General features: G+C 40.4%; 1 protein-coding gene across 2 annotated transcripts in view; it reads right to left on the bottom strand.

The window, feature by feature from the left end:
- Positions 1 to 26,643, bottom strand: part of LOC141001389 (transcription factor SOX-6-like) — a 120,819-nt gene that overhangs the window by 31,199 nt on the left and 62,977 nt on the right. For both annotated transcript variants that reach the window (XM_073472452.1, XM_073472453.1), the window contains exons 5-9: positions 25,462 to 25,551; positions 16,326 to 16,498; positions 14,284 to 14,352; positions 5,309 to 5,429; positions 3,969 to 4,048 (exon numbers count right to left, since the gene is read on the bottom strand). In XM_073472452.1, the coding sequence (XP_073328553.1) occupies positions 3,969 to 4,048; positions 5,309 to 5,429; positions 14,284 to 14,352; positions 16,326 to 16,498; positions 25,462 to 25,551 (533 nt within the window). The remainder of the gene's footprint in view (positions 1 to 3,968; positions 4,049 to 5,308; positions 5,430 to 14,283; positions 14,353 to 16,325; positions 16,499 to 25,461; positions 25,552 to 26,643) is intronic.

The following is a 26,643-nucleotide window of genomic DNA, read 5'->3' as shown; positions in this document are numbered from 1 at the left end:
AATTCATTCCATATTGTATATGCAATTGCTTGTCTGATGCATTTTTATCTTATTTTTAGTGAGTTCAACAGTACATCTGGCCTCACTTCACACCAAACATGACAAACAACAAACAGCAGAGTCAAAGGGTCAAAGCCAGAGGCAAAGGCCAGAGACAGTTTCATGCATGGTAAATAAGTGATGAGCCATTCACAAAAATCGTGAGAAATCGGATTTTCAATGCTGTCGTTGTCCCTCACCTCCCAAAGGCAGAGCCCATAAAGAAAGCAGAGCCAGAGCTGAGAAAGAGAGAGAGAGCCACTGTGGCACTACAGCGTAACCGCGATGGCTACATGCAGGCCAAAGGGCTTAAGATAGTGCAGGATGTAGAGACGTCAAATGTCTCTGTTCTACTCGTCAGTTTTCTTGTTAATCTCTTACATCAGAATCACGTTAGTTTAGGGTTTCCTGCAGAAGTGGACCGCCTGACCTTAAATAAAGACCTGCACTAACATCAGGAGGAGTGATTACATTTAAACATGAAGAGGTGCTACATGACACAGAAAAGGTCATTTCTGTGACAAGCTGCATTGTGCAAGTTACTTTTTACTTATTACGCCATTACAAAGTAAGAATATTACTTTACTTATTACTTAGTATCAAAAGTAAAAAAAGTAGTTATGTTACCCGTTATAATACTGTATAACTTTGCGAGCTTCTTTAGGTCTTGTTTCACTTAACGTCTCTCCACAACCGTGTCCTGCTCTGAAATCCAGTTCAGTTCATTAGCTGGAGTGCAGAGAGCGGTACTTAGGAGTGCATGCTGCTTCCCTGGCAGTAGACACCTCGTTGTCAGCACCAGTGGGTTTTTTTGTTTTTTGTTTTTTGTTTTTTTTTCAACAAGTTCTGCTTCGCTGTGCTGCTGTATCAGAAGCTTCAGTAAATTAGATGTTGTATTTTTCATGGTTGAAAGCGTTTTGCTGCTTGCACAAAGTTTGCAACGGACAACGATGTTCTTTGCATATTTAACTGAATGAGACTCTAATTTCCAGCTGTTGAAAGTATACTCTCCCCCACATCCTATATTTTTTGTTCAGCTTTTTGGCTAGTGGCTGATGTGAAGTACCCTTAACCTGCCCTATGTACGTGTGTACCTACAGCAACACAGCAATGCTGCATTACTCAACATAGTAGCTGTAATATAATACTGATTTGGAAGTTCTGATAACCTACCTCATATAATGCATTATTGCTCAACACTGGTGATGAATTAGGCGTTTAGACAACTACACAGTAATTACATTGATAATGAGTCAAGATGTGTCCGGATCTGTCAGACTGACTTAGCTGTGGATCACATGATATGTTGACTGTGTAGTAATTATTAAAACCAATTACTTATTTTTCTGAGGGAAACCCTGTAGTTGTCGAGCTCTCCGCCACACGCAACAAGCAGCTCACACACAGCCAAGACACTCCAGATATATATGATAATATATATGATATAATATATGTTACATGTCTACAGCGGTCAAAGTGAAGTGTTGATTCACCTCAAAAGGCTGAACAATATCAACTCAAAGTAAGCATTAACTGCAAGGCTGTTCGACTGGATAGAAGCACACTATGCAGGTGTTTCATTGTGTCCACCCCGTCTAGTTTCTGTATGATTTCTTTTTAAAAGTGTTTTGTATCACAGCACAAAGAGTGCTGCTGGCAAATTTTTGAGATCAAGATACATAACTAAACAAGTACAACTCATAAATCTCATCATGATTGCTTTTGGCGGAGGCATTGTTGTCAAAACAATGTCCAAACATGTGCTGGGAGCCAGTGCCTCCGTCTCACAAAAATTCCTCAGATAATCATCCTTTTTTTCCTCTCATAAACACTTCCCCTATGCTCTCTGTCTTCTGTCTTCAACTCGATTTCAGCCAACGCCGTGATGAGAAGCTTCCTCTTTCATTCAGGTTCCTCTCTGCCTCTCATTCTCCACGTCTCAGGCAGTGTTTAAATGTGAATGAGTTTGCATCTCCGACATCATTCATCCTCTTACCTCTCACTCTTGTAAGAGGTAAGAGACTCTTTTGATCATTTCAAAGCCAGGAGTGGAGATAGGCTGCGCCGAGGCTCCCATCCCCTCAGCGCAGCACGGCGCTTTGCAAAGTCAATAGCGGCTAATGAGGGCCTCGATAAGTGAAAACCACAATTCAAATTGAATAAACTGAGATAAGGATTCTTGTAACATCCAAAAGCCATGCTATGGTAATGGCTGACATGATGAAGCAACATTGTTTGCCAGTGAAAAAGCTTTTGAGGGCTTTTGTTCTTTCCTCTGATAGTAGGTACAGCAGGAGGGGTGACGGGGCCGTGTTGAGAAATTCCAAACAGCCTTTAGGGAGTAACGATTCCATTTTTCTTTTCTTTTTTTTGTTTTTGTTTCACTTTGTTTTTTCTTTGCAAATATGCTCAATGATAACCATTATGGATAAGTGCTATTCTCAAACCACAGGTGTCAAGCGGCAATAAAATATTTGATGAATTGCCTGGGCCAGGTGTTGCGCTGGTGGGGCGGAATTCCTCTGTGATTCATCATAACAGCTTTTGTCTCACACAGCTGACAGGCAGGAGATAAGCGCTCTAGCATGTTAGCGTCGGGCTATAAAGCTTCATTTTTAACCATAGTGTCATGTTGTTTTATTGAAAAAAGTTAACTTGATTCAAATTCATAAAGAAATGCATGCATGTTGGGCCTCCTCCAGCTTCCATTTGTGTTTCCCACCCATTCAAACATCATCATTTTGCTCTTATCGATGTTTTTGGAGGGTATTTATATGCATAATGTATACTGCAACACAGTGCAGGAGAAGAACCAAAGTCAGAAATACTACTGGTCTCAAAGGCTAATTATAGTAGCAACTTTGTTTTTCAATTTAATGGTATTTTATTGGCCTGGAATCTGCACTTTCCAGAGATCACCTGTTTTTTGTTGTTGAAGTTAGACCTTCTGTCATGGTGATTACCACTTTTCATGCAGCTTCCTTTTTGCAAGTGCGTTTTTTGAAGAAAGTCTACTAGACACTCAGCAGGTTTTCTATTAGCCTTGGCCTCTTGATCTCCTCTGAGAAGTAAAAAAAGGTTTCATGCACCAGGTACTGATAAAATCACTTTTGTGTTGTTTGATTGGAAGCAAGTGTTTTTTCTAACTCTGAAATTGTTGCAGGTTGTTATGCCCCCTTGAACTGCGGGCGAGGTTAGAACAAGAAGGAGTTTCATTTAATTTGCCAAGGCTTCTTATCTTGACTGTCTTTTCTATTTATCAACTCACTTCTGCACAATTTTCTTGGGTTCTGGCCTGCTGGTTACACCCTCAAGATTAGATCCATATGTACTTTGTCACTCTACAAACCCTCACCCTCATGGCTCGATGTGTGAAACACTCACTCGAGTTATCATTGTAGATATACTGAAGAGGCACTTATTTAGTTTGCTTTGTTGGCCTTTGCCCTGACACAGTTTCCAACTCGGCACCTCTTTTTTACTCTGCTTTGAAAGGAGAAGTTGAACACAAGGTTTTCTTTAGTTTAAGTTAAAGTAAGTCTAACATCTTTGGTTTAGGAAGGACTTTGGGGTTTTAGTCATGGCTAAAATTTAAAAGTTCCTGCCAAAGAAATTTATAAAAATCACATATTTCCTGGGTGCAATGTTTTTATGAGTTGAGGAATAAATCCAGGTGAAAGTGAAGTGTATATCACACAGAAATAGACACCCACCAACCTCCACACCCTTACTTTTTCACACTTCACTGTTCACTGCTTGTGTGATCCTTTTGTTGTGAAAAGGCATTACTCATCCTTTCTTGTGCAGTTTCATTTTAAAGGTCGATTCCCTCCAATGACAAAACTGTGTTTTCTGTACATGCAGATAATCTTGGTCTTGTTAAGATTTTTGGGTGATTTGAATGAAATTTCCAGGTGTTTTCATCTTACCTGTAGTTGTAATGGGCTGAGTCCAGATGCTGCTGCAGCTGCCATTGTCGATGGAATGAACTGCATGGGGTAATTCTCACCTGTTGAAACACCAAAACAAAACATATTGTATAGAGAGGTGGGGGGAGGTACAAGAACTAACCTGCTCTTTACCTTCAGCCAGCCCTCTGTCTGTCTCTCTCTTTCTCTCTCTCTCCCTCTGTCTCGCCTTTTGTCTCCTTCCTTGTTCCTCGCTTGCTCTCATGTTTTTATTCATGGCAAATGAAACATGAAGGGTCACAAGTGTTTTATTCGAAGGTTAATAATAACGCTCATTGTCGGTACACATGGGTGCTTGAGACCAGGGCGAGCAGAGTTCAAGTCCAGCGCTCCCTCATTGGGATGCACTCATAAATTCATATACGAGCACCGTGTATAACCCCTACTGTTTGTCCCTAAAAGGCTTTCCATGTCAGAGCCTTTGTTGAGAACAGACCAAAGTCAAAGGAGAGTGTAGAATAATGGCTTTTTAATCCCTTTCCTCATTTCTGCCTCTCTTTGCAGCCTCGTGGGAGTGTGTGCTCACGCAGTAGGAATAAACATGAATTTTTCTGTATGAAGTATGAAGGGTCAGTGGTGTGTGGCGTCGGGCAAGCACCTGGAGGAATGCATAGAAGAGAGGAATGTGTGAAGGACGAGGAGAGAGCAAGAAAGCAGGTGGTGGCGCAAATCAGATGGTGTACTTGAAGTGAGTGTTTCTGCTTGTATAGAAAGTGTTTGGTGTGTCTGTTTGTGCAAAATCCTTGTTGCTTAAATGTGCAACATGCAAGCAATTCTTCAAGTGTGTTTTTGGGAATGCAAGCGATTCATCTGTCTGCATTTTCTGTATGTCTACATTGCTGGGTGTGTGTGCATGTTTGTGCGTGCATGTGTGTGTGTTTGTGTGTGTGTGTGTGTGTGAGAAAGTGTGAAATTCCATGTTGCAGATGTGTTGTGCAACTGACATGCTTTCAGCATGCCATAAAAGAGACATTCCAGTCCTTGCTGTGTCCAATGTATTGTTCCTGACGTGAACAAGCAGAGCTTGTAAATCTCTCCGCTCATTTCCAGAACATTCCTCACCTGACACACCTCATTAACATAGACTGGGATCCCAGTGTTTGTGTGCGTGTGTGGGAGACAGAGAGAGAGAGAGAGTTTCTTTTATAGTTAATGAGATCTGTCAGAGTCGTAGAGCTTTTGTTTGAGGGGGGCGAATGTTAATCCAAAAAACATATATTTCCTTAACACTCGCCAGTGTGTTATCTATTGGGCAATCATCCAATGCATGTGTGTGTTTGAGTGGGTGTGTGTGTGTATACCTGGCTTGTAGGACATGCCTGGTGGGAAGAGGAAGCCTTGCTGTGCAGCGGCGGCGGCAGCCAGAGACCGCTGGTCGTGAGGAAACACTGGGATCATCAGAGGAGGCATGTGACCCTGAACCTAAGAGAGAGAGGGAGGGAGAGAGAAAGGAGATGTTTGAAGGCCTTTCATGAAACATGTCATTAATTTAAAAAATCGGGGATGCTTTTTAAAAAACTACATAACATAATAATGTGCTAATCTTCTTTGACATTTAATCAATAAAAAACTGTACAAAGAAAATATATTCCCTGTTTCACCTCACCAACTTCATTGATTTTTGTAAATATCTGCTTTTTCTGAATTTAAGGCCAGCAACACATTTTAAACAAGTTTGGACAGAGGCAACAAAAGACAAAAGAAGTTGTGGAATGCTCCAAAAACACCTGTTTGATTGGTCACAGGTGATAGATTCATGATTGGGTATGAAATGGGAGAATCCCCGAAAGTTTCAGTCTTTCACAAGCAAGGATGGAGTGAGGTTCACCACTTTGTGAAACACATGATTATATAAAGGATATAACTGCATGGGCTCAGGAACACTTCGTAAAACCCTTGTCAGTAAACACAGCTCGTTTGCAAATGAATGCATGTGGGTGGGGTTTTTTTTGTTTTTTTTACATTTCCGTACACAGTATCCCAACTTTTTGGGAATTGAGGCTATGTGCAAATGTTGCACACATATACACACTGAATGCAGAAAGACCAGCAACAAAAAGAAATATAAAACAAAAAACGGTGGTCCAAATGGAAAAAAAGGTAGGATAAAAAGGAAGAAAGGAACAATATAATATAAGGATAGTCATATAAGGAGATGAAAGAAAGAATGCAAAATTCTTAAGATCAGTCATGAAGAGAAAAGAAAGAGTGAAAAATAGTAAATAAAAAATGATTGAAATATATTAAAAATGGAAAATGTTGAATTAACATTAAGAGAAAAGGATTCAGGAGATTCAGGAACACAGCTCGTATACAGTAAAAAGAAGAAAAAATACACTAAGTATTAAAGAATTAAACAATCAGCAGGGTTAAGGAGACAGAGTAGAGAAACAGAGACCAAACAACAAATAAAAATGTACATTCTTGAGAGACAAGTGTAGAAATGTGAAACAAAATGCCTTTAAAACAGCAGAGAGAAGTAAGAGCCGCCTTTCATGTCGGCTTGAAAGACTCTTAAAGACTGAGGGCTCGAACTGACGAGAGCAAATCAAAGATGCGCCTGCAGGAATCTATTAAGGCTGGTTGTACTAAACCACTGGACTGTCTCACTCTCTTCCCTTCCATCTCTCCCTTTAATCACCATTTTTCTCTCTGTTCTTCATTTTATTCTGACCTGTTAAATTGTTTGTCTCATTACCTCCTGTGTCTCCTTTTCTTGTCTTTCTCTCTGTCTTTGCTTCTTTTTTATTTCTTCTCACTCGTGTCTGAAAGTAAGGCATATATCTCACATTTTTCAAACATGCTAAAGGCATTAAAGGTGGAGAATTGGAAAGATGATTTTTCAGTCTCGTACCCAACTCCAACACTCCACTTTGGGATTGTAGGTCAGGTCAGTGGCCATCAAGCATCATTTCTTGATGAGTTTGGAATGAAACTCAAAAATCTACTTTTCTTACAAATAAGATAATAATTTAATTGATATTTGAATGACTTCTTATTGATCTTAGCTTCTATCAGTTACACGCATTCAACACTATAAGCAGAAGGAATGACAAGAAATTCACTTCTAAAATTAGTTATACAGTCAAATGTATTAAATTCTGCCATTTCTATTAACATTGTATAGCTGTCTATCAGTTCTCCACCTCTTTTCTCTCATTCTGTAGCATTTTCATGTTTTTATTTCCCTTACTCCTCTGTTTCTTAATTTGAAATTATTTTTATTTCTAGTCTTGACAGTCCCGATTCTTCATCTCTTGCTCTTTTTTCTCTCTTTTCTTTTTCGTCCCTTTGTACTTCCCACATTTTTTTTTTAGGTTTGTTTAGCTCCATCTACTTACTTCCTCCAATGATCAGTTCTTAGTTCGTCACTATGTTGTCTTTGCCTCTCTAAATACTGCTCAGTTCAAGTCATGTTTCCTCCATTATCCATCTTTATTTCTGCCCTTCCTTCCATCGCTCCCCGTTTTTTTTTTCTTTTTCTTTACTGCGTCACTCTCAAAAATGAACGCTTGTTGACACCTCTCTTTTTCCCTCCATTTCCCTTTTTACCTCTGTTCAATGCCATCCACCTCCATTCATCTCCTTTACTACCAATTCATTAGCCACACTGACCCCTCCCACTGTCCTCCTGGGATGTTTCATCATTAGAGCCCAAATTTACACAATCAGCATGTTGTGTGGTTACAGTGTTTTTTTTGCATTTGTGCTGCCGGGTTCACGTTGTTGAATTAGATGACCGTCCTCCTGGGATGTTTGAGTGTGTGAGGGGGGGGTGAAAGGAGTTGCGGTAGAGAGGTTCAAAGAGCATGATTAAATTGAGTGAGAGGGATGAACAGGGCCATCCTTGACTCGTGAGTGTTTGCTGAAGAGCTGGAGAGATTAGTTGATCTGTAAGAAGATCGACAGAAAATTAATCGACAACAAATGTGATGATTGATTAACTGTTTAAAGCATTTGGCAAAAAGCATTTGCCGTTCTAGCTTCTCAAATGTGGAGATTTACTGCTTTCCACTGTTTCGAATAATTGTAAATTGAATATCCTTGGGTTAGATATCAATTTGGGCTCTTTTGACTTTTTCCAACCATTTCATTTCATGAAAATAACTGAAATCCTTGTATGCAACCCACTCACGAAACAGAACTTTGTACGTGTAGTCGCCTTGTTTTTCTATATTTCTGTGTAGACCTTGAGAATGGGAAGTTTTGGTACTTTTTGGCTGTATGAGACTTAATGTAGGGTAGAATTAGGTTGTCATGTGTGAGTGTGTGTGTGTGTGTGTGTGTGTGTGTGTGTGTGTGTGTGTGTGTGTGTGTGTGTGTGTGTGTGTGTGTGTGTGTCTGAGAGAGAGAGCATACATCTCTGCCACAACTAAGCATCAGACGTCTGTAGTACCCACAGTTATCATTGTTCGGTAAGCATGCAGATACATGTGTCCCTCACCTGACTGATGTTGCTTAAGTCACAGAGGCCCTCATCACACACACACACTGGAAATTCAGGGCACATTTGAGGCATTCCCATACACATTCACAGACACCAGCCGTCCGACGTCTTGTGACAAGGAGAGAAGGGAATGAAGAGAGAATAAAAACAAGTCTGTCTGTCCGAACGGCTAGAAAAAAAAAAGAAAAAGAAAAAGAAAAAGAAGAAGAGAGAAGTGGGGGGGTGGAAGTTATAGAGTGGGACAAAATGCTCCCATTCATTGTATTCCTCTGGGAACACTGGGACTGACTGGGGCTGCTTCACTAGTGCAAACACACAAAGATCTTCTTTTACCGATGGGAGGGGGGGGGGGAGGCTGGATGAATGGACTGGGGAAGGTGGTGCTGCGGGGGCCCCGCTCTGCTCAGCCCCTAAGAAAACACAAGGCCCCCTTCCTCTAACTGCCCACCAGACACATCGACATACACACCTAGGCACAAGGAACATGTGTACACGCGCAGACACACACTCAGAATTAATGGTCCTCTTGTGTACGGGCAGCAGGGTTAGGGGGCAATGAGGACGTATGTGGTGCGTCTGTGTGTTGAAAGAAAGAAATGGAGTCGTCTGGTTGTGCAGTTGGCAGGTACAGACTGTGCAGTCCCTTAATGTTGTCCATCACTTCACTTGAGGTAACAATCTGCAATTTCTTACAGGTAAAAATCTTGCTTTGTCACTATCTTGATCCACATGAAAAATACCTACGATGTTTTTTATTCAAGAGACTTGGTCTTCGATTTCAGCATTAAATGAAAAAAATGAAAAAGAATTATGTGAATGAATTTCAAGGACAAGATGCTGCAATGCAGAAACGTCACAGCCATGAAGATTTGTCATCTTGGATGATGACTTTTCCGAGCCTGTCCTCATCAGAAAAACAACCATAGAAGTCGAAATGAAAGAAGCTTATTACAACTCATATGTACGTATATTACTAGGCGGCGACCTCTAGTGGCTATATTAATTATTAGAACTGCACAGGGGGAAGCTGGAGCAAAAAGTATTTTCAGGATGGAGGTCAGGAAACAGATTGTCGGGTTGAAAAAGCACAGAACTTTTAATCAGGAGACCGCTGTTCATGTCTGTAGTGAAACGAGAAGTCAGTGAGTTACTTAGACTTACTAACATAGTGAAGTAATGTCACTTACATAGGGTAATGAAAGTTACTTTGGTAATGTAGGTATGTTTGTAATGGAAGCTACAGAAGTAACATAGTAATTTTAAGCTAAATCACGATGTTTTCCTAAACCTAACCAAACTGTGACCGTATGACAAAGTGTGTCGCTGTTACTGTATGCAGCAACAGTCTTGTTGTTTTGGGAGACACTGACAATTGACCTATTGAGTCGCTGAAGTATGTGAAGTGTTTGCTGGTTTTATGCAGTGCTGTATAAAGTACCCAAAAGTCATACTTGAGTAAAAGTAAAGATGTTGTGTTAAAATATTACTTTGGCAAAGTGAAAGTCACCCATACAAATAGTTATTGACTAAAAGTATCAAAAGTATAAATACAAGTAAATTGTACATATATTTACATGTATGTAAATATTGTATACTATGGGTTGACTGATTATCAGCCTGGCCAATTATCAGATCCATACAGTGTTCATTACTATTCTGATTATCTGAATTAATGTTATCTGATTGTCAATAAAATGCGTTAATTTAAAAATGCACTTATTTGGCTCTGATGCAGCATGCAATCAGAAAAGTAACTAGTAACTAATGTTATCAAATTAATGTAGTGAGTAAAAAGTAAAATATTTTTTTCCAAAATGTAGTGGAGTGGAAGTACTTGAGTATTACTCAAGTAAAGTACAAGTACCTGAAAGTCGTACTTAAGTACAGTACTTGAGTAAATGTACTCAGTTACACTGATTCTATGGTACCCTATGTATTACAAACTAACATCATGATATATGATATCAGCGTATCTAAGGTATCTAAGTGACCGTTTGCTAACATGTTAGCCATAGCCACTTGATAAGCTAACTTTGCACTAGCGTGGAGCTGTTTTGCCCCCCAGTGGTCAGACTTTGCTTGATGCAGCTTTAAGAACATAGGTGTAATATACTTACAAATAATGACACCGCTCTGTTTGTTCTCTCACCATCTTGCTATGCCCATGTGAGCACAATGACACCGGAGGATTTTTAATTGAAGCACACAGGATTACTGTATGCTTATAGCATTTTTCTATAGGCTAACACACAGGTTAATACACTGGAGTGAGGGCCATTGTAGAGTCAAGAGTTAGCCATTCTCCATAGCTGGTGAGTCCAATCGACGTTATGGGCCTTCCATGGCTTTCCGAGTCATTGTGTCTGAAGCTGTATGTGCTGACATAGGAGCTGCCTGTCTGTCTAACAGCCATTTGCCTGCTCCATTAGTTCTTATGCATGTGTGTGTGAGTGTGCGATTATTGTGCTTGTGCCTGTTTGTCTTAACAGAGGTTTAGTAGCCCAGAAGAGAAAAGCTTCGATTTGGACTAACAGAGGTGAAAGAGGGGGTTTAGAGGAGTGAGAACTCTGTAAAGAAGCTTTTTAATATATCATGATTCATAAATGAGTGTTACAGTTTTTCCCGCAAGGAATGACTGCAGTTGAAACTCATTTCGCTGTCATGCATGGCCAGTTCTGTGTCAAAAGCTCTTTACTTTAATTAATCACAACATAAACACCAAAAACAGTGGGCTTATGATGTTTCAACAGTGGGCGATATACAGTAATTATGGAAGAGATTGCTGACTACATCATCCACAGAAGAAAATAATACAACGTGATGAAATTGAAAAGTAAAAACAAAAAGAAAACAACACTCAAGAGCTCGGAGAGGGAAGAGGAGGAGGGCAGGCGAAGGAGGAGACAGAGGAGTTATAAACGAAGAACAGAGAGGAGGAGGAGGAGGAGGAGTGTGGCTTTGCAGTCATTAATTAGCCCGTTAGCTAGGGCCCGGGCGGTGCGGTTAGGGCCTGTGCCTTTGTGGGCCCGAAGGAAATGGGCCACATATGAGAGCCATTATAGGAACTGACTTAACAAAGACACATGCCTGTCAGCCACCAGGCTGGGCTGGGCCGCTCTGCCTACGGCACACAAAGGGCCCACCACCACTGTGTGTGTAGTATGTGTGTGTGCCTATATGTGTGTTTTTGTGCGTGTGTGCCAGGAGAATATATATAAACTGTCCACATGTGTGCCTTCATGCATCAATATCACCTGTATCTACTTTAAGTTATTATCAGATGCCTGTTTATGTGTAAGTACAGTATATGTGTGTGAGCTTGCATGCACATTGTTCATTTTGTGCATCAATATCAGTTGTTCAGTGACGTTTCCTCACATGTTTGTGCGTGCATGCGTGCCTGTGTGTAACCATATCTATCAGAATGGGGCCTTCGGAAGCGTTTCTTTAACCCGTGGACATCCCCCGCTGGCTCTCCACACCATTTAAAACCACATGACAGGAAACCTGGGTCACTTTGAACTACACCCCTCCTCCTCCTAGAATGCTGCACACTTGCTGACAAACACACTGACACCACCAGACAGGAGAGAAAGACGGAACGATGAGAGGCAGAACTGGAGAAACGGGCTGAAAAGTTTTCATCGTCTCTGTTCATGAATTAAAACACAGATAAGACCCAAGTTTTATGCTGATTTATGAAACTTACAAAATTTATGATAATAAGTAATGAAATTAATGCTAGTTAATCACTGACGCTTGCTGTGATGATGTAACAGATAGCATGTTTAAGTCCTGCTCGCCAGGGAGTTGCAACTATTCCACTTTTCTAGCAAAAACCTCTCTCAGTTTCTTATTTTTTCCATCTGGACAACATTTAGTGCTTCAAATTAAGATATGAACAACAGCAGGCACTTCTAAAAAAGTGGCTTCACCACACTGAGGCCTATTCTTCTCAGCTGAAACAGTAGCATTTGGTCAGCTCCTCAGAGTATTGGCCTGAGAGGAGCTCAGGTCTGGATTTGATAAGTGGAAACAGACCGGTGCAGCGCTGCCTGTGTGTTTAAAGCCAACACACATCCGACACAGCGTAAACAGCCCATACCCCAGTGACTAAGCCCTGGAGCTTAGCCATAATAATTCTAAACCTCTGTACAGTAGATACACCATATGCTCCTATTGAGCTGGGTTTGTTCAGCAAGAAATGCTATTGTTTTAAAAATAACAAGAAGTTTCCCCTGCTGTGACGTGTATCATATTCAGCAACTGTTCAATGAAAACAAAGTGTTTGTTTTGATTTCTTTTGTGCATTGAAGTAATTCAAGCCATTTAAAATTAAATTAATCGTACAAAATAAGTGTGAACCAAGAGATACAGGGGAGTACATTTCACTTGAATTTACAGCAGATACTTGTGAAGCGCTACATGATAACGTGCTGCTCTCAAGAGCTATTTTCTGCATATCCCTTCATCCTCAAAACCAAACACGACACAGTATCCATGCTTCACAGCGTGCAAGAGGATCCGAGTTGGAGCTGGTTTTTATGGTCTCGCTCTCCCCTGGGGCTCCGAGGCCTAATGAAGTCCGATCTGAGCTTTATTAAGATCCAAGGGTGGGGCCTCGTAATAAAAAAAAAAAGACGAAGAGGGAGAAGAAACAAGTCCTCGTTAACTAGCTCTCACCTCCGGAGCACAGGGAGATCCAAAGCTCTGGACCGATGGGGGGTAAACGTGGCACGGGATGAGGCTGAACCGGTCAAGTGGACTCAGATCAGTCTCACTAGCAGCAATCCAACCACTTAAAAAAAAGACGATGAAATACAAGCTGGCAAACTTCCCACACGGCTATCGGCCACAGTGTGCAAATTTAACAGCATTTGGTTCCCAGCTGGTGGTAATTCCTCAGTTAGTATGTATGTATATACAGTGCATCAGGTGGCACAGTGGAACAGATGTAGGAAGGAGAGGAAGAAAAGTAAATCAAGGGAAACAAAAAAAACTGAATCAGGCATAATAAGAAGTGTGGACGAACTGTTTTTTCTTCATCTGCAGATGTCTCTCTGTAATAGAGAGATTGTTTATGTTTTTCTTTTTCTTGTTATGCTTTTATTGTTTTCTTCAATTCATGTTATGGGCTCGATTTATTGCAGCTGCAAAAGGGGTAAATAGAAACAGCAGGTGTAACGTGAGCTGTGAGGAACAATGAAAGGTAAAATAAAAGGTTTGATTGAAACAGACAGAGAGAGGAGTGCATGATGGGGTAAGGAGAGGAAACACATGTTGATGAATAGAGAAAGAGAGAGTAGGAAGAGGCCTAGAGGATGCTGGGATATTGATCGCTGAGTGATCAATGCTGCAGTAAATGATCCCGCCATAACCAAGGCAATTACTGGGCCATAGTTGTGTGTGTGTGTGTGAGTGTATCTGCTACCTCAGTATGCATGCAAGACTGTCTTGGTGTAACTGTTGAACCTCTCGCATCAAAGAAAAGGTCACGACCTCTCATGTTATTGTTGTTTTCCAATCAAACAAGACTCAATAATAATGGAGCTGGAGGAACAGGAGGAAAACGAACACTTAGATCATCAGGACGGAGGAGAAAAGACAGACAATTGACTGCTTCCTCACAGAGATGGACACAGCAAAGAAGAGATGAGGGGAGTCTGCGGAGGGCAGGAGGAGTCAGCTCAAAAATGTGAGGAATGAATGAAAGAAGTGTGTGTGTGTGTGTGTGTGTGTGTGTGTGTGTGTGTGTGTGTGTGTGTGTGTGTGTGTGTGTGCATGTGTGTGTGTGTGGAGGGAGGTAGGGAGGTGTGTCTGCCTACTAACCTGGATCTGTTGCTGGAGAATGTTTATCTTGTGCTGCTGCTGGAGGAGCTGCTGCTGTTGTCTGGCGATCTGCACACACACACACACACACACACACACACACATAGAGACAAAAAGAAAATGTAATAAAACAATAAAGTGTCTTATTTCTATATTGTGTTTTCCATAATTCTGAGCAGATGAACAATGGTTGGCCTCAATATGTTTGTTTAATAAAATATTTTTTTACGGGAGAAAATCTGCTTTACAATATAAATAATAAAAAAAAAAAAAAACTGAATGAAAGTCCCTAATGAAGACGTGAAAGCTGCCAGTCAGACTGGGTCATCAGTCAGTCTTCAGATTTTGTGCTTGGTGGCAAAAAGCGACGTTTGGGAACCAGTCTAAACACTGATGGTGTCATCATTCTATGGCCATTTCAATGTGCAATCAACATTTACTTCATAAGAAGCAAAACAAACTCTATTGCCAGGTTAGATAAAACACAGACAATGAGTTCTTCCAATGAGGTCAAAAATGTTTCAAAGTCAGCACAGTAAATCAGAAAGGAGGTACAGTAGCAGTAAGTTAGGTGTCTGTTTGACCTCCTGATTATTATCTCAAAGGCTCTCAGCCCAGTTTGATGGATGGTACAACAAATTCACACAATTAGCAGCGTGGAGAGTTCCTGAACAGATTTCTCAATTGACTCTGAGCCTGTGAGATTGACATGTTTACGAGGCCGACGAACAACACCCTGCGTGCCTCTGAAGCCCCGCCATGCACCCACCCATCAGCACTCATCATCAGGAGGGGCGATCATAGTTATTTCTTCCTCTGTTGATTTGATGTACAATTATCTGATAAAAAACACCTGAAGTCAAACGTTAAAGCATTGAGCGGCAGCCAGTGACGGGCAGCTGAGACTGGCCAGTCACGTGAGGTTAAAATCCTTAAAGGGGCAGCATGTCAACGACGTGATCCCGCCCACTCTGCGCCAGAGAAGTAAAGCTGCTGCCTCTCTTTTTTTCTTGAGGAGTCGTTTAGTATATTTATTCTGAAATGTAATTACAGGCTGCTGAATGGGAGGCGGCGCCCCATTTGCACACATGTCATATTTCATTAAAGGCAGATTTCTCAGGGTTTGTCTGTAGGGCATTATCCTATCAAGTCTCAACAGCCAAATGACTGGCTGATATTGGAATCTGTCTTTCTTTTCACTCTCTCCATCTCCCCTGTTCCTTTGTGAAGCTGTGAAAGGTGGAATGTGTTGTGATGGGAGGTGTGGACTTGTCCAAACAGAGCCTGTTGTATGCCGACCTACAGTAACGTGTCAGAAAACAGCGAAAACAAAGAGCAGCTCACCTAAACACATCTCTGCTCAGGTCGTCTCTCTCTTTCTCTGTCACACTAATTTTTCTACGTCTGACACCTGAAGACATCAGCATCAGTAACTTTTTCTACAGCTTTTGAAGCCGCAGACATACACATACACACATACACAAAATGTTGTTTTTCATTTCACAACTTAGGCCTTATTGTGGAAGTTGTGCCATCATTATTTTTTAGCTATGATGAAATTCTACAAACAAACTTCACCAGGAAAACAAGAATATCACTAAATCAAAGTCCAACTTGGAAAGGGTTATATGAGAGAACAGGTTAAACTCTCAGATAAACCATGTTCCTAGTGGTCCTAGCCTGTTCCCAACACGTCAAAAATACAGCTGGGTCAGCGGCTTGATGCTTCAAACTATGACACCGTAGGCATCCCTCAAGCATAGTAATATGAAGAGCGAGAAAAGTCCACAATGACTGGAGGTTGGTGGAAATTCAACTTATAAGAAGCTGACAACTTTAACCCCTCTCCACCTCTCATTGACAGTCCTCCTTCTGTCTTTATCACTTAACTTACTGCTAAAACTGTATACTGTACTTGAAACAAACCACAGACAGCTACTAAAAAGCTGCTGTACAGAGACCTACTGCCTACACTTGTTTTTCCTTTCTTCCCCTTCTCAACTACTTGAGTAGTTGTGTTAAGACACTCTGAGCCTCATTACCTGCTCCTGCTGCTGCCTGGCCAACTCCATCTGTTGTCTCTGCTTCTCCAGCTGTGAGGCGGCCATCTTTTTCTGCTCGTCATGGGCAGAGAGGAGCTGCTCCCTCAGATTGATCAGCTGACCAATCATGGTGGAAAGTTGGCGCTCTTTATCCTCCAGTGACTCTGGCGTACCTGGACAGGATTGAGAAGAAATTGCAAGAGAAGGAGGGATTAAAATGAGATGATACAGTATTTAATAAGCTGTAGAAGAGGACGGTTCATAGCCAGAATTAAATGCTTAATTTCCAATGTTTCTCATATGCTAGAGCATGGAATTAACTCTACATTGATTGGGTGCTCAGTTCCCTCATAATCCTCTGAAAGTCATCTCGCACTTATTCTTTTAATATCATTGTCAAACCAAACAAGCACAAAACAACATTAGGATAGCTGGCGATGACTCATGATAACATTTGATTTGCTATGATGAAACACGTTTTTTGTCTCTGGCTTGAAGTACGTTGGAACTTTTCCATTTATACAAACTCCCCACACTAAAACAACTTCAACAAATGGCTCCACAAACTAAAAACAAACACACAAAAAAATCACATTTGTTTGGCCAAAATGAACAAGAAACCCTTCAGAAACTCCCATTCCTAAATTCCCATAAATCATCTGACTTGTAGTTACATCTTACTACTTATTATCTCCTGTCTAGTCTCTACATGCCATCCATGTTTATCACTTAGTGTATGCTCCCAAGAACAATAAAATCACTTTGAGTTCACCTTTGAAAATAAGTAGCTGTTACAGGCTTTTGTCAGGTTTATGATTTAGAAATTCTTGGGAGGTTTTTGTGGGGAAGAAGAGCCAAGACCAAAGAGATCCTGTTCAATCAGTAGATTACATTGCATGTATGATAAAAGACGTGATGAAATGTCTCACCTAACGTCATTTCTGTCAATATTGTTACTACAAATAATATAGACTGCCTTTGGCTGTGCACTGGATTTCACACCCGCACCTATTTCTTATATCGAATGTGAAACACCCTCAATACTGTCTGTCTTTACTCATCAGTTATTGAAAACCCTGTTTTCTTAAAAGTATAAAGTAACAGATAATGGGAAATACTCAAGTAAAGTACAAATACCTCAAAACTGTACTTACTGTAAGTTCAGTATTTCAGTAAATTAACTTAGATGCTGATGTTATTAACATACAGTACAAAAGCCTTGTTATATGTAGCTTTCATTAAAAATATGTCATTTTATCTCCTCAAAGTTGTTTCCCGGTGTATCGAATTTGGAATCAAATATCGACATTGTATTGTTATTGTATCAAAGATAGAAATTCCAGTATCATGACAAAACTAAAGCACACGGGGGGATGTTGGGGTGATGTAGGATGCTGCAGCAGAAAAGGATGTTGGCACAAGTGTGTCGGCAGGGTAATGGCTCATTTCATCAAATGTCAGCACGCTGGAAAACTTGACCTGCCACTCTTTTAAACCTTGAATCCATGTTGAATTGTTGGGGTCTGTGTTGACAACTATAATCTTTATTGTGTGAGGGGGTACAGACACAACATGCAAGTTTATCTTGCTTGTGGGAGTATGTGTGTGGAACATCATTATCCACAGTGAAGTTTAACTTGTTTAGAAGTTCTCATGAGTGTGTGTGCATGTGTGTGTGTGTGTGTGTGTGTGTGTGTGTGTGTGTGTGTGTGTGTGTGTGTGTGTGTGTGTTTGTGTGTGCGTGTGTGTGTATGTGCGTGTGTGTAAGGTCCTGCCCTGGGGCCATGTAGGGAGACTGCAGGGTGGCCCCAACACTACCTGCATACTAACAGAGTCTCCATTGTAGTCCTGTCAGGCCCCTATTGTACCCCAGACTGCCCCCCCAACCAAACACACACACACACACACACACAGAGACAGAAATTACCCCTCAGTACCCCTGTATCAAAGGCAACATTCTCCTCTTCTTGTCTCTTGTCTTTTCATGCTTTCATTCTTTCTTTTTTTCAGTTTTCCCCAAACAACCTCCCCATCAGTTTCCAAGTCCACATTCTCCCTAAGGTCTTTCCTCTTTTCCTTTCCTCTTCTCTCTGCTCTCCTCATTCCTTCTCTCCTACCCTTTTGTTATTCCTTTGGTCCTTTCCTCTTCTCTGCTCTTTTGATTCCTCCTAACTTCTCCTTCCTGCTTCCTCGCCCCTCTTCTTTCCTTTCCTCTGCTTTCTTTGTTTTTCTTTTCCTCCCACCCTCTCCCCCCCTCTCTCCTCCTCTCATCATCTCCACCCTACTACTCATCTCCTCTTACTCATCTGTCGTTCCATCTTCCCTCCGCTCATCACCTCTCCTCCATCTCTTCTCCTCCCCTCTTTTAACATCAGCTCTCTTAATCACCTCTCTCCTCTTCATCACCTCCTCTCTCTTCTACTCTGCTCTTATCACCACTCTTCTCCTCCATTCTCCACCCCTCCCTAAGTTTCTTTTTGCCAAATCAGTCTTGCAACACTGATGGATACTTTATAATGCACTCACACTCACACACACAGGCTTCTTCCTATTTTGCTACATTCCTCGGAGGGAAGTAAAGCCTATTGTGTAATCGCAACAACTGCGATTACAGCTCCATGATTCATCTTTGTGGATTACGGGTTGTGCATTCCTAACACAACGTCTTGCGTTCCTTCAACGCTTCTGGCACCACTAACCATTTTAGACGTTTTCCGTTTTCCATCCATCAGGATTATTCCCGACACCTGCTGAGGGCACCAGCCAAAACACAAAGCCATTAAGTGTTTTCTCACTCTGTTTGGACGATGAGGAGGAACTGTCTCTGAACCATGAGCACCATGTCAGAAGGTTTTTACAGTTTTTGATTTATAAATATCAAATAGAGCTTTTTCTGTAATCTTATTGTATTCATATCACACATATTATATCAATGCTACTGTAGAATATGTAGTACAAAAATGCAAATCACAGTCATTGTCAGTAATATTCTAACAGTCAGTTTTTCCTACACCTCCCATCTACCCATGCATGTACAGAGTTGTACGCAATTTTTTTTAATTCCAAAATGTTTTATTGTTCTGGTTTCATTTTTTATTGCTTATAAAGTAAATTTATAGAGTAGATAGTCTTTATTGTTTTGAAAGTGGTACTGCAAATATGCAAAAAAAGTATCTCTTCAGCCAGAAAGAGTTGCTGTCTGATGAAAACCATGTTTCAATTTCAATTAAAATTAAAATATTGCCTCTTTAAATAAGTGGAGTCACTCAATATATATTTGGGCAGCTGTGGCTCAGGAGGTCGTTCACTAATCGGAAGGTAAATGGATCCGCCGGCTAATGTCGAGGTATCCTCAGGATGCTGAAGACACTGAACCCCAAATTGCCCCGATAGCTGTTCCATCACTGTCTAAGTGTGTGTGAATGGCCATGCATAGAAATATGGAGATGGTTAGGATAGGAAGTGCTGTATCGCTCCTGATGAGCAGCCTCTGCACTCAGTAGATTAGAAGCACTCTATAAATGCAAGTCTTTTTTACCATATGACAAAATCTTTTCCCAGCCACCAGCCCCCTATACTTACACAAACACACCTAATGACACACAAAAACCATGGTACAAACAAACAATCAAACAAACAAATGATCACACTCACAATATTACACCTCCTGACGACTCCAGGCGCCTTGTGCTTCTGCCAAACCACCATGCTTTATAACAGCATCTGTGTGCCAAACTCCCAGCATTCCTCTGTATGACTAACCCTTCCCCTCAGTGTCACACCACAACAAACACTCACACTTGACTTCCCATCAGCCCACAGGCCCCGAGACAAACACAGTCGCTACATTTTGTGCCATCTCCTCGGGGAGTCAGAAAGACCACATTTATCTGCACGCATTCAGGTTGACTGTACACAGCTCACTCCTCCAGACAGTCAGGAGCATATACATGAAAATAAAAAAGATGTAATGGGTAAGATGGCTGATTTAAGTGACTCTTGAATGTCAGTGTGATTATTGCTGCCAGATGTGCCAGCTTCTGCATCTGACAGGATAATCAGACACTTTCTGTCCATCTGTTCTTTTGAGCCTTTCCAATTTGTAAAAATTTAAATGTACAAAATTAAAAAATGCCTAAATGTATTAAAAGTTTCACTAAGAGGTGTGACAAAATATTCTGCAAGTTTTTGGATACAAAGTCTAGAGAGGAGAGAAGTGTGTAGACAGGAAGCAGCTATGAAGATTCATGATTTCCTTGAAAAGCTGGTACTCCCTTTTTTTAAATTATGCATCCTTGACAATATTTGCAAAACTCTGTTCGGACGGAAAATTAAGAGATATTTGCGCAAAAAAACATAATCTAGAATTTACCAAAAATAATAAATATAATATAATAAAATGAGAGACATTCAGACATTCTTCCCTGCATGAGTAAAAACACATTGTTGTTGAGAGCAAATAAAGGTTAGTCATACAGTTTTGTCAATAGATATGTTTGAACCTTGAAGCAGACTGGCTGCAGCAGCGGAAGGCCGAGTAGCTTTAACTCCAGTTAGTTAACAACATAATCATGAAGTTAAAGTGAGCAAATAATCACCGAAGTGAAGTGAAATGTCTTGCTGGAGCTGCAAAATTGGCTGCAGAAAAAGAGTGAAGTCATTCTGGACACATTCACAGATGTGTGTGTGTGCAACACTGAGACATACTGTAGTTAAAAACAACATGTGTACATATACATATATATAAGCACCATATAAAACATATAAATGATAAACATTTTAAGCATGATCACTGCTAATGAGCAAGAAGCAAGAAGAAGGAGGTCATCAGTTTTCTTCACCCTAAAAATAACTGCGACTGAACAAATAGGTTCAGGTTGTTGTGTGAGGAGACACAGAGCAACAGTTGTCTTTGTGTATTTCGGTCAGCCAGACTGGGCTTCATTTCAGCCATCAATGAATAAAAGTCTTCGACCCTTGAATTCAATCACAGCGAATCTTTGGTCAGGACACAGCTGGACGAACACAGACATCTGTGTGCGTTTGTTCATGTCTGCATGTATGTATGTACTGGTACATTCTATATTTATTCATGTTTATTAGTGTCTTGAACTAACACACAAGAAATTGATATACTGCACATTCCAGCTCTATGTAAAGGACAAGCATGCAGTTGTCCTAGGTCTTGTTGCCTCCAGTGAACCTCAGTCAAAATGTACTTACTTTAAAGAAGCCATGACTGGATTTTCTGTCCCACAAAAAGTCATGCCATACTCACTTTTAACAGTCAGCAATACTGAAAAAACATGAAGCTAAGATTTACCACAATAAGTATAAACATAATATCTGGTGTCTTACAAGCCAGTCAAATATGAGCCTTTGAGATCAGCTATTATTACCGTCCGTCAAAGGGTCCTTGTGGAGTTTTTGACCTGTAGCAGTGCTATAGAGCTGTATTTCTATAAGAGGGGGGCGTAATACACACCCCTGACTACACTGTTACAAGTGGGCCAAAAAAAGCAGTAAAGAAAAAAACTTCAAGCTAATAAACACAGATGTAAACAATGCTGGATTTAAAATACGTTTTATGAGGTGTTTTTGGTGAGTAACACTGAATGTAGACATGAGGTTTGTTTGTTTAAAGGAAAACACAGGGCACCTTTAAATCTAATCAGAATCCTTTAGTTATTTTGGTGAAGCATAATTTTTTTAAGACTTTTTACCCAATCCTCAGTCTCTCAGGCAGCACTTATTTCTAGGCTTCTCGGCTTCCCCTCCACCAACCCTGTCTCCTAGAAATTGCATTTATATATTACTAAATTAGTTTACCAATTACATTGTAGTAGCAAACATAATCACTGCCTGGATTACGTTCAGAGGGAGGGATTCTTTGAGTGAATGAAACGCTACATCCATGGTGGGAGTGCAGAGACCAAACTGTGACACCAGAATCCAGGTTGGTCGCCCCTGTTTGTGGTCATGTTTGGTGTCCTGCCAAACTGTGTATTAGACCCGCCAGTCTACAGTGTCAGTGTCACGTTTCGGCCTCGGTTTAAAATAAAGGCACCAAAACTACTTGGTTATGTTAAGGAAAAGATCATGGATTTGCTAAAAAAACAAACAAAAAAAAAACCTGTACTTCAGTTTGGGTTGATGTTAGGACTAACCTTTAACATCAAAACTTGGCCTCACACTGGCTATAAATAAAACACTACAAATAAACACCCAGCCATCCCGTGGACCTTTTGGATTTCTCAAGACAAAGACACAAAAAAGTCGAGTAATTCGTTTTCATGAGCTGATAAAAAAAAGAGAGAGAGAACAAAACAGTCAGATAAAAGCAGTAAGACTACTTTTTTTGAGTAAAAAGAAAAAAGTGTGCTGCTACCAGTACATACAGTATGGGTTAGGGTTATCTTTTTTGGACAAAGGACTTGATAACATATTGTTCACGAAACAAAGGTTTTAAAAGAGTTTGAGGACAGAGGTCAACAGAGTAACTTAATCTTATGTTAGAGGTTTGTTATTTTCAATAGACAAAAGAACCAACAAGAAAGCATTTTTATCTTAACTTTTCAATGTAATAATAATATAATAATAAGAAAAATAAAAGTGAAGCTGTAAAAGATCTTGCACTTGACCTGCATTTAGATTAGATTTCCCACTTTAATATTTTTAGTGAAAACAGACTGATACAAATATAAAATATTCTAAATTGGAAAGTGGAAATTATATGACTTATTTCTAAAAGAACATGATTCATATAAAAATAATTTTCAACTCAATAGATCATTACCAAGTCAAGTCTTAAAAAGCTTTTTTAATAAATTCTGTATTATTTTGCAAAAGGTGTTGAAGTGTGTGTGTGTGTGTGTGTGTGTGTGTGTGTGTGTGTGTGTGTGTGTGTGTGTGTGTCAGTGTTCGTGTGTGTGTGTGTACAGATGGAGGGTGTCAGTCAGTGTGAAGAGAGAGAGAGAGAGAGTCAATGTAGGTGCTGTTCTGCTGGAGAACGCTCTCTGTCGACCCTTTTTTCCACTTTCCACAGAGGAAATGCTTTCCATTTCAACGGGAGACGATCACAAACGGTTTCTCTCACTGAGAGGAGCTCGACTACAGAGCCATTAGCGGCTAATGTTACTGAATACGAACAAAATTTGATGTAGCTCCGGAGACTGAAGGCGTTTCTGTGTGTAAATTTATCAGTTGTCCACAGTCACGTGTTTTCTACCAGTGTTATCTGTAATTTTTCTTTCTAATTGTACAGTATGTCCTTACCAGGGCCGTTTCTAGCTTTTTGGGGGCCCCATATTTTGTGAAACTATAGTGGGAAGATTCCAACCCTATTTATTTATTTTGACATAATTATAAAGAACAATGTACAGTGTCCCCTTAAAGCATACACCTAACATATGTTGAGGCAAAGAAAAAAAATACTTAAGCACAGTGAAACACAAATCGTGTAATCGGATGTGCACTATATGATCTTAACCAACTGACCATTTCGGCCACCTTGAATTCTTATTGGAAGGTAGAATTACTGATCATATAAGTTAACTGTACTGTACTGTCAGGTCTTTGTCTTATTTTATGTTACGATTTCTTAAAAATGCATTATTATTGCTGAGAATTAATATAATACTCCATGTGTTTTGTATAAAAACAAAAACAATGTTTCTTATCTGCAATATAATGATGATTACAATGAGGACGATGGAGGACACGTTTTCTAAACAAGCAAAATATGCCATACGACATGAGGGGAATAAGGCCGAAAAGATGCTAGTTTTTGGTCATACCAATAAAATGGCAGCCTTGTTTGCTTTCAAAGGATGGCCTTTCATTCCCACCTGTCCCTCCTGCTGCAGCCGCTGAATGAGATTTTATCATAAGACCCCCGCCCCTTCACACACACACACACACGCACACACACGCACACACACACACAATGCTGCTATTTTCACCGTTGAATACCAGAGCATGTCGAGAATACATTTGCCTTGGTGCAATTTATAGCTTCATAAATGCTATTTGCTGACAAAAATATTGGAGCATGTGCGGCCTCTCCCTTCATTCACACCCTTTAATCAAAGATGCAATTACAACCTGTCCTGTGTAAAACCGGCCTTCACTGCTCGGTCTGTGGTGACAGGTAGGCCTGCCGACCATTTACTCTTTTGCTTTTATATGCAGAAACGCGCTGAAAGTACACACACGGAGGAGAGAATTACAACATGTTTGAATATCTCTAACCCTTGAATTTAGCTTTGCAAAACGGTGTCTGTTTTTTGTGCACATACCATTGGCTTGTTTTCTAACACTGCACATTTTTAGGTTAGCCAGAGAGAATAAAGATGTTCCTCAGCTGCTAAGTATCTGCAGGTTTCAGACATTTAGAACAAAAATAAAGTTTCTTTCTTTTTCTTTCCTTCTTACCAGCCCACATACACATGTATTGTTGTGCCATCTGTTGCAGAAGGCCACAGTGAAGCAGGGACAGAGATTGTCAGCATCCTGTAAACCTTGACAGCTCACTGTTTGTGGCTGTGAATGTGAATGTAGGTTTAGTTGTACAACCCCAATTCCAAAAAAGTTGGGACGCTGTGTAAAAAATAAATAAAAAACGAATGCAATCATTAGCAAAGAAACTGTGTTAACAGACAGCCCAGTAGTGCGGTTATATCCTTTATACAGTCATGTCTTTCAGGTGAACCTCGCCCCATCCTTGCTTGTGAGGCTCTCGCGGATGTCCCTTTTATCCTAATCATGATACTATCAGCTGTTAACAATGAACCTGTTTACCTGTGGAATGTTCCAGACAGGTGTTTTTGAGCATTCGACATCTTTCCCAGTCTTATGTTGCCCCTGTCCCAACTTGTGAAGCAATTTTTCTGGCATCAAAGATCTAGACTAAGGATATTTTTTCAAAAATCTATGAAGTTGATGAGATAAAACATTAAACATATTGTCTTAGTACTGTTTTCAATTTAGCATATGTCTAAAATGATTAGGAAATAATCACATTCTGTTTTATTTTTGTACTTGGCTTCACAACTTTTTTGGAATCAGGGTTGTAGTTGTGCATGTGGATGCTGGCCCTGAGGTGGATGTTATCTCTCTGACTTGTGACTGCTCTTACCTTTGACCTCCCCCAGCAGTTCGTTGGCATTCAGGCGGTCGACGCGCTCCTTCCAGTCCTTGGAGAGGAGCCTCTCCATGCAAGTTGGTTCTACAAAGAGACAGAAAATAATCACCATTACTTGTTGTTTCTTTTAACAGCTTAATTTTTACTGCCATATTCTTGAGATGACAATTATTCAGATTTGTAAAGATTTTTGGAGTAATAATGAAAAGCTTTCTGGGTTGTATTTTCAAACACGATGCAAGTACCACCTGTTGAGATAAAGCTAAAGACGTCTGAGAATATGTATTATGACCCACATATATCAACCTTGAAATACATAGCAGAAGCAAGAGAGGGGAAAAAGAAGAGACAGAGGAGAAAGGACAAGAGAGAAAAGATTCCATTCCTATGAATTGATAATTTTCTCAAAATGGGAACAACAAACCGTATCCTCCCTCTTTCCCTGAAATAAAAAAGAAAAAACTGCAGCAGCCATCCAGCTGACCAAATGAGAATGTCTGCATTGTTCTGAGACACTGTCTTATTTGCGGTTGTCCTCTTTCTCACAATATGTCTCATAGCCTCAGGATAATAGACATCACTGGTCCCACGTGGTCTCATAAGATTCATAAGGTCTCATTTGTTCGATTGGAGTCCTGCTGTGAACTTTATTTAAACAATGGGAACTTTTCAATTCTTAACCAGGCAGAGCAGACACGCAGAGACAGACATCTGCACACATGTTTGTGTGTGACTCGTCCAAAAGAAGACAGAGATGCACAAAGTCAAGTATACATGCTATATGTGGTGATACAGGTATCAGTGGTGAATTTTAGCTATATACATTTACTCAAGTACAGGTTTGACGCACTGGTAGTTTACTTTTACTGTTATACTGAAATTCAGGCATTTCCCTCTGTTGGTAAATTCTGCTCCTGTTTTCTATTCTAATCACGCCCACACAGAGCTGATCTTTATAATAACCTCATGAATTTATAACATATAGCCTTTTAACTGTTCCTGGATAAGTGAGCCGTTGCTTCTTCTGCAACAATGAAGTTAAAGGACCATAAACTTGTGTGATGACCCGTGGGGAGTGTTTTATTTCATGCCTGCAGTCTGTGTGTCTGTGTTTGTGTCTGCTGTTCATCCCTGAGAAATAAAAATGACCACAATAAGTGGTGACACTATTTCTAA

This window comes from Pagrus major, chromosome 8 (genome assembly GCF_040436345.1).
Source record: "Pagrus major chromosome 8, Pma_NU_1.0".
Lineage (NCBI taxonomy): Eukaryota > Metazoa > Chordata > Actinopteri > Spariformes > Sparidae > Pagrus > Pagrus major.
Note: the sequence above shows the minus strand (reverse complement) of the source record. Positions and strands in the feature narration are given on the sequence as shown.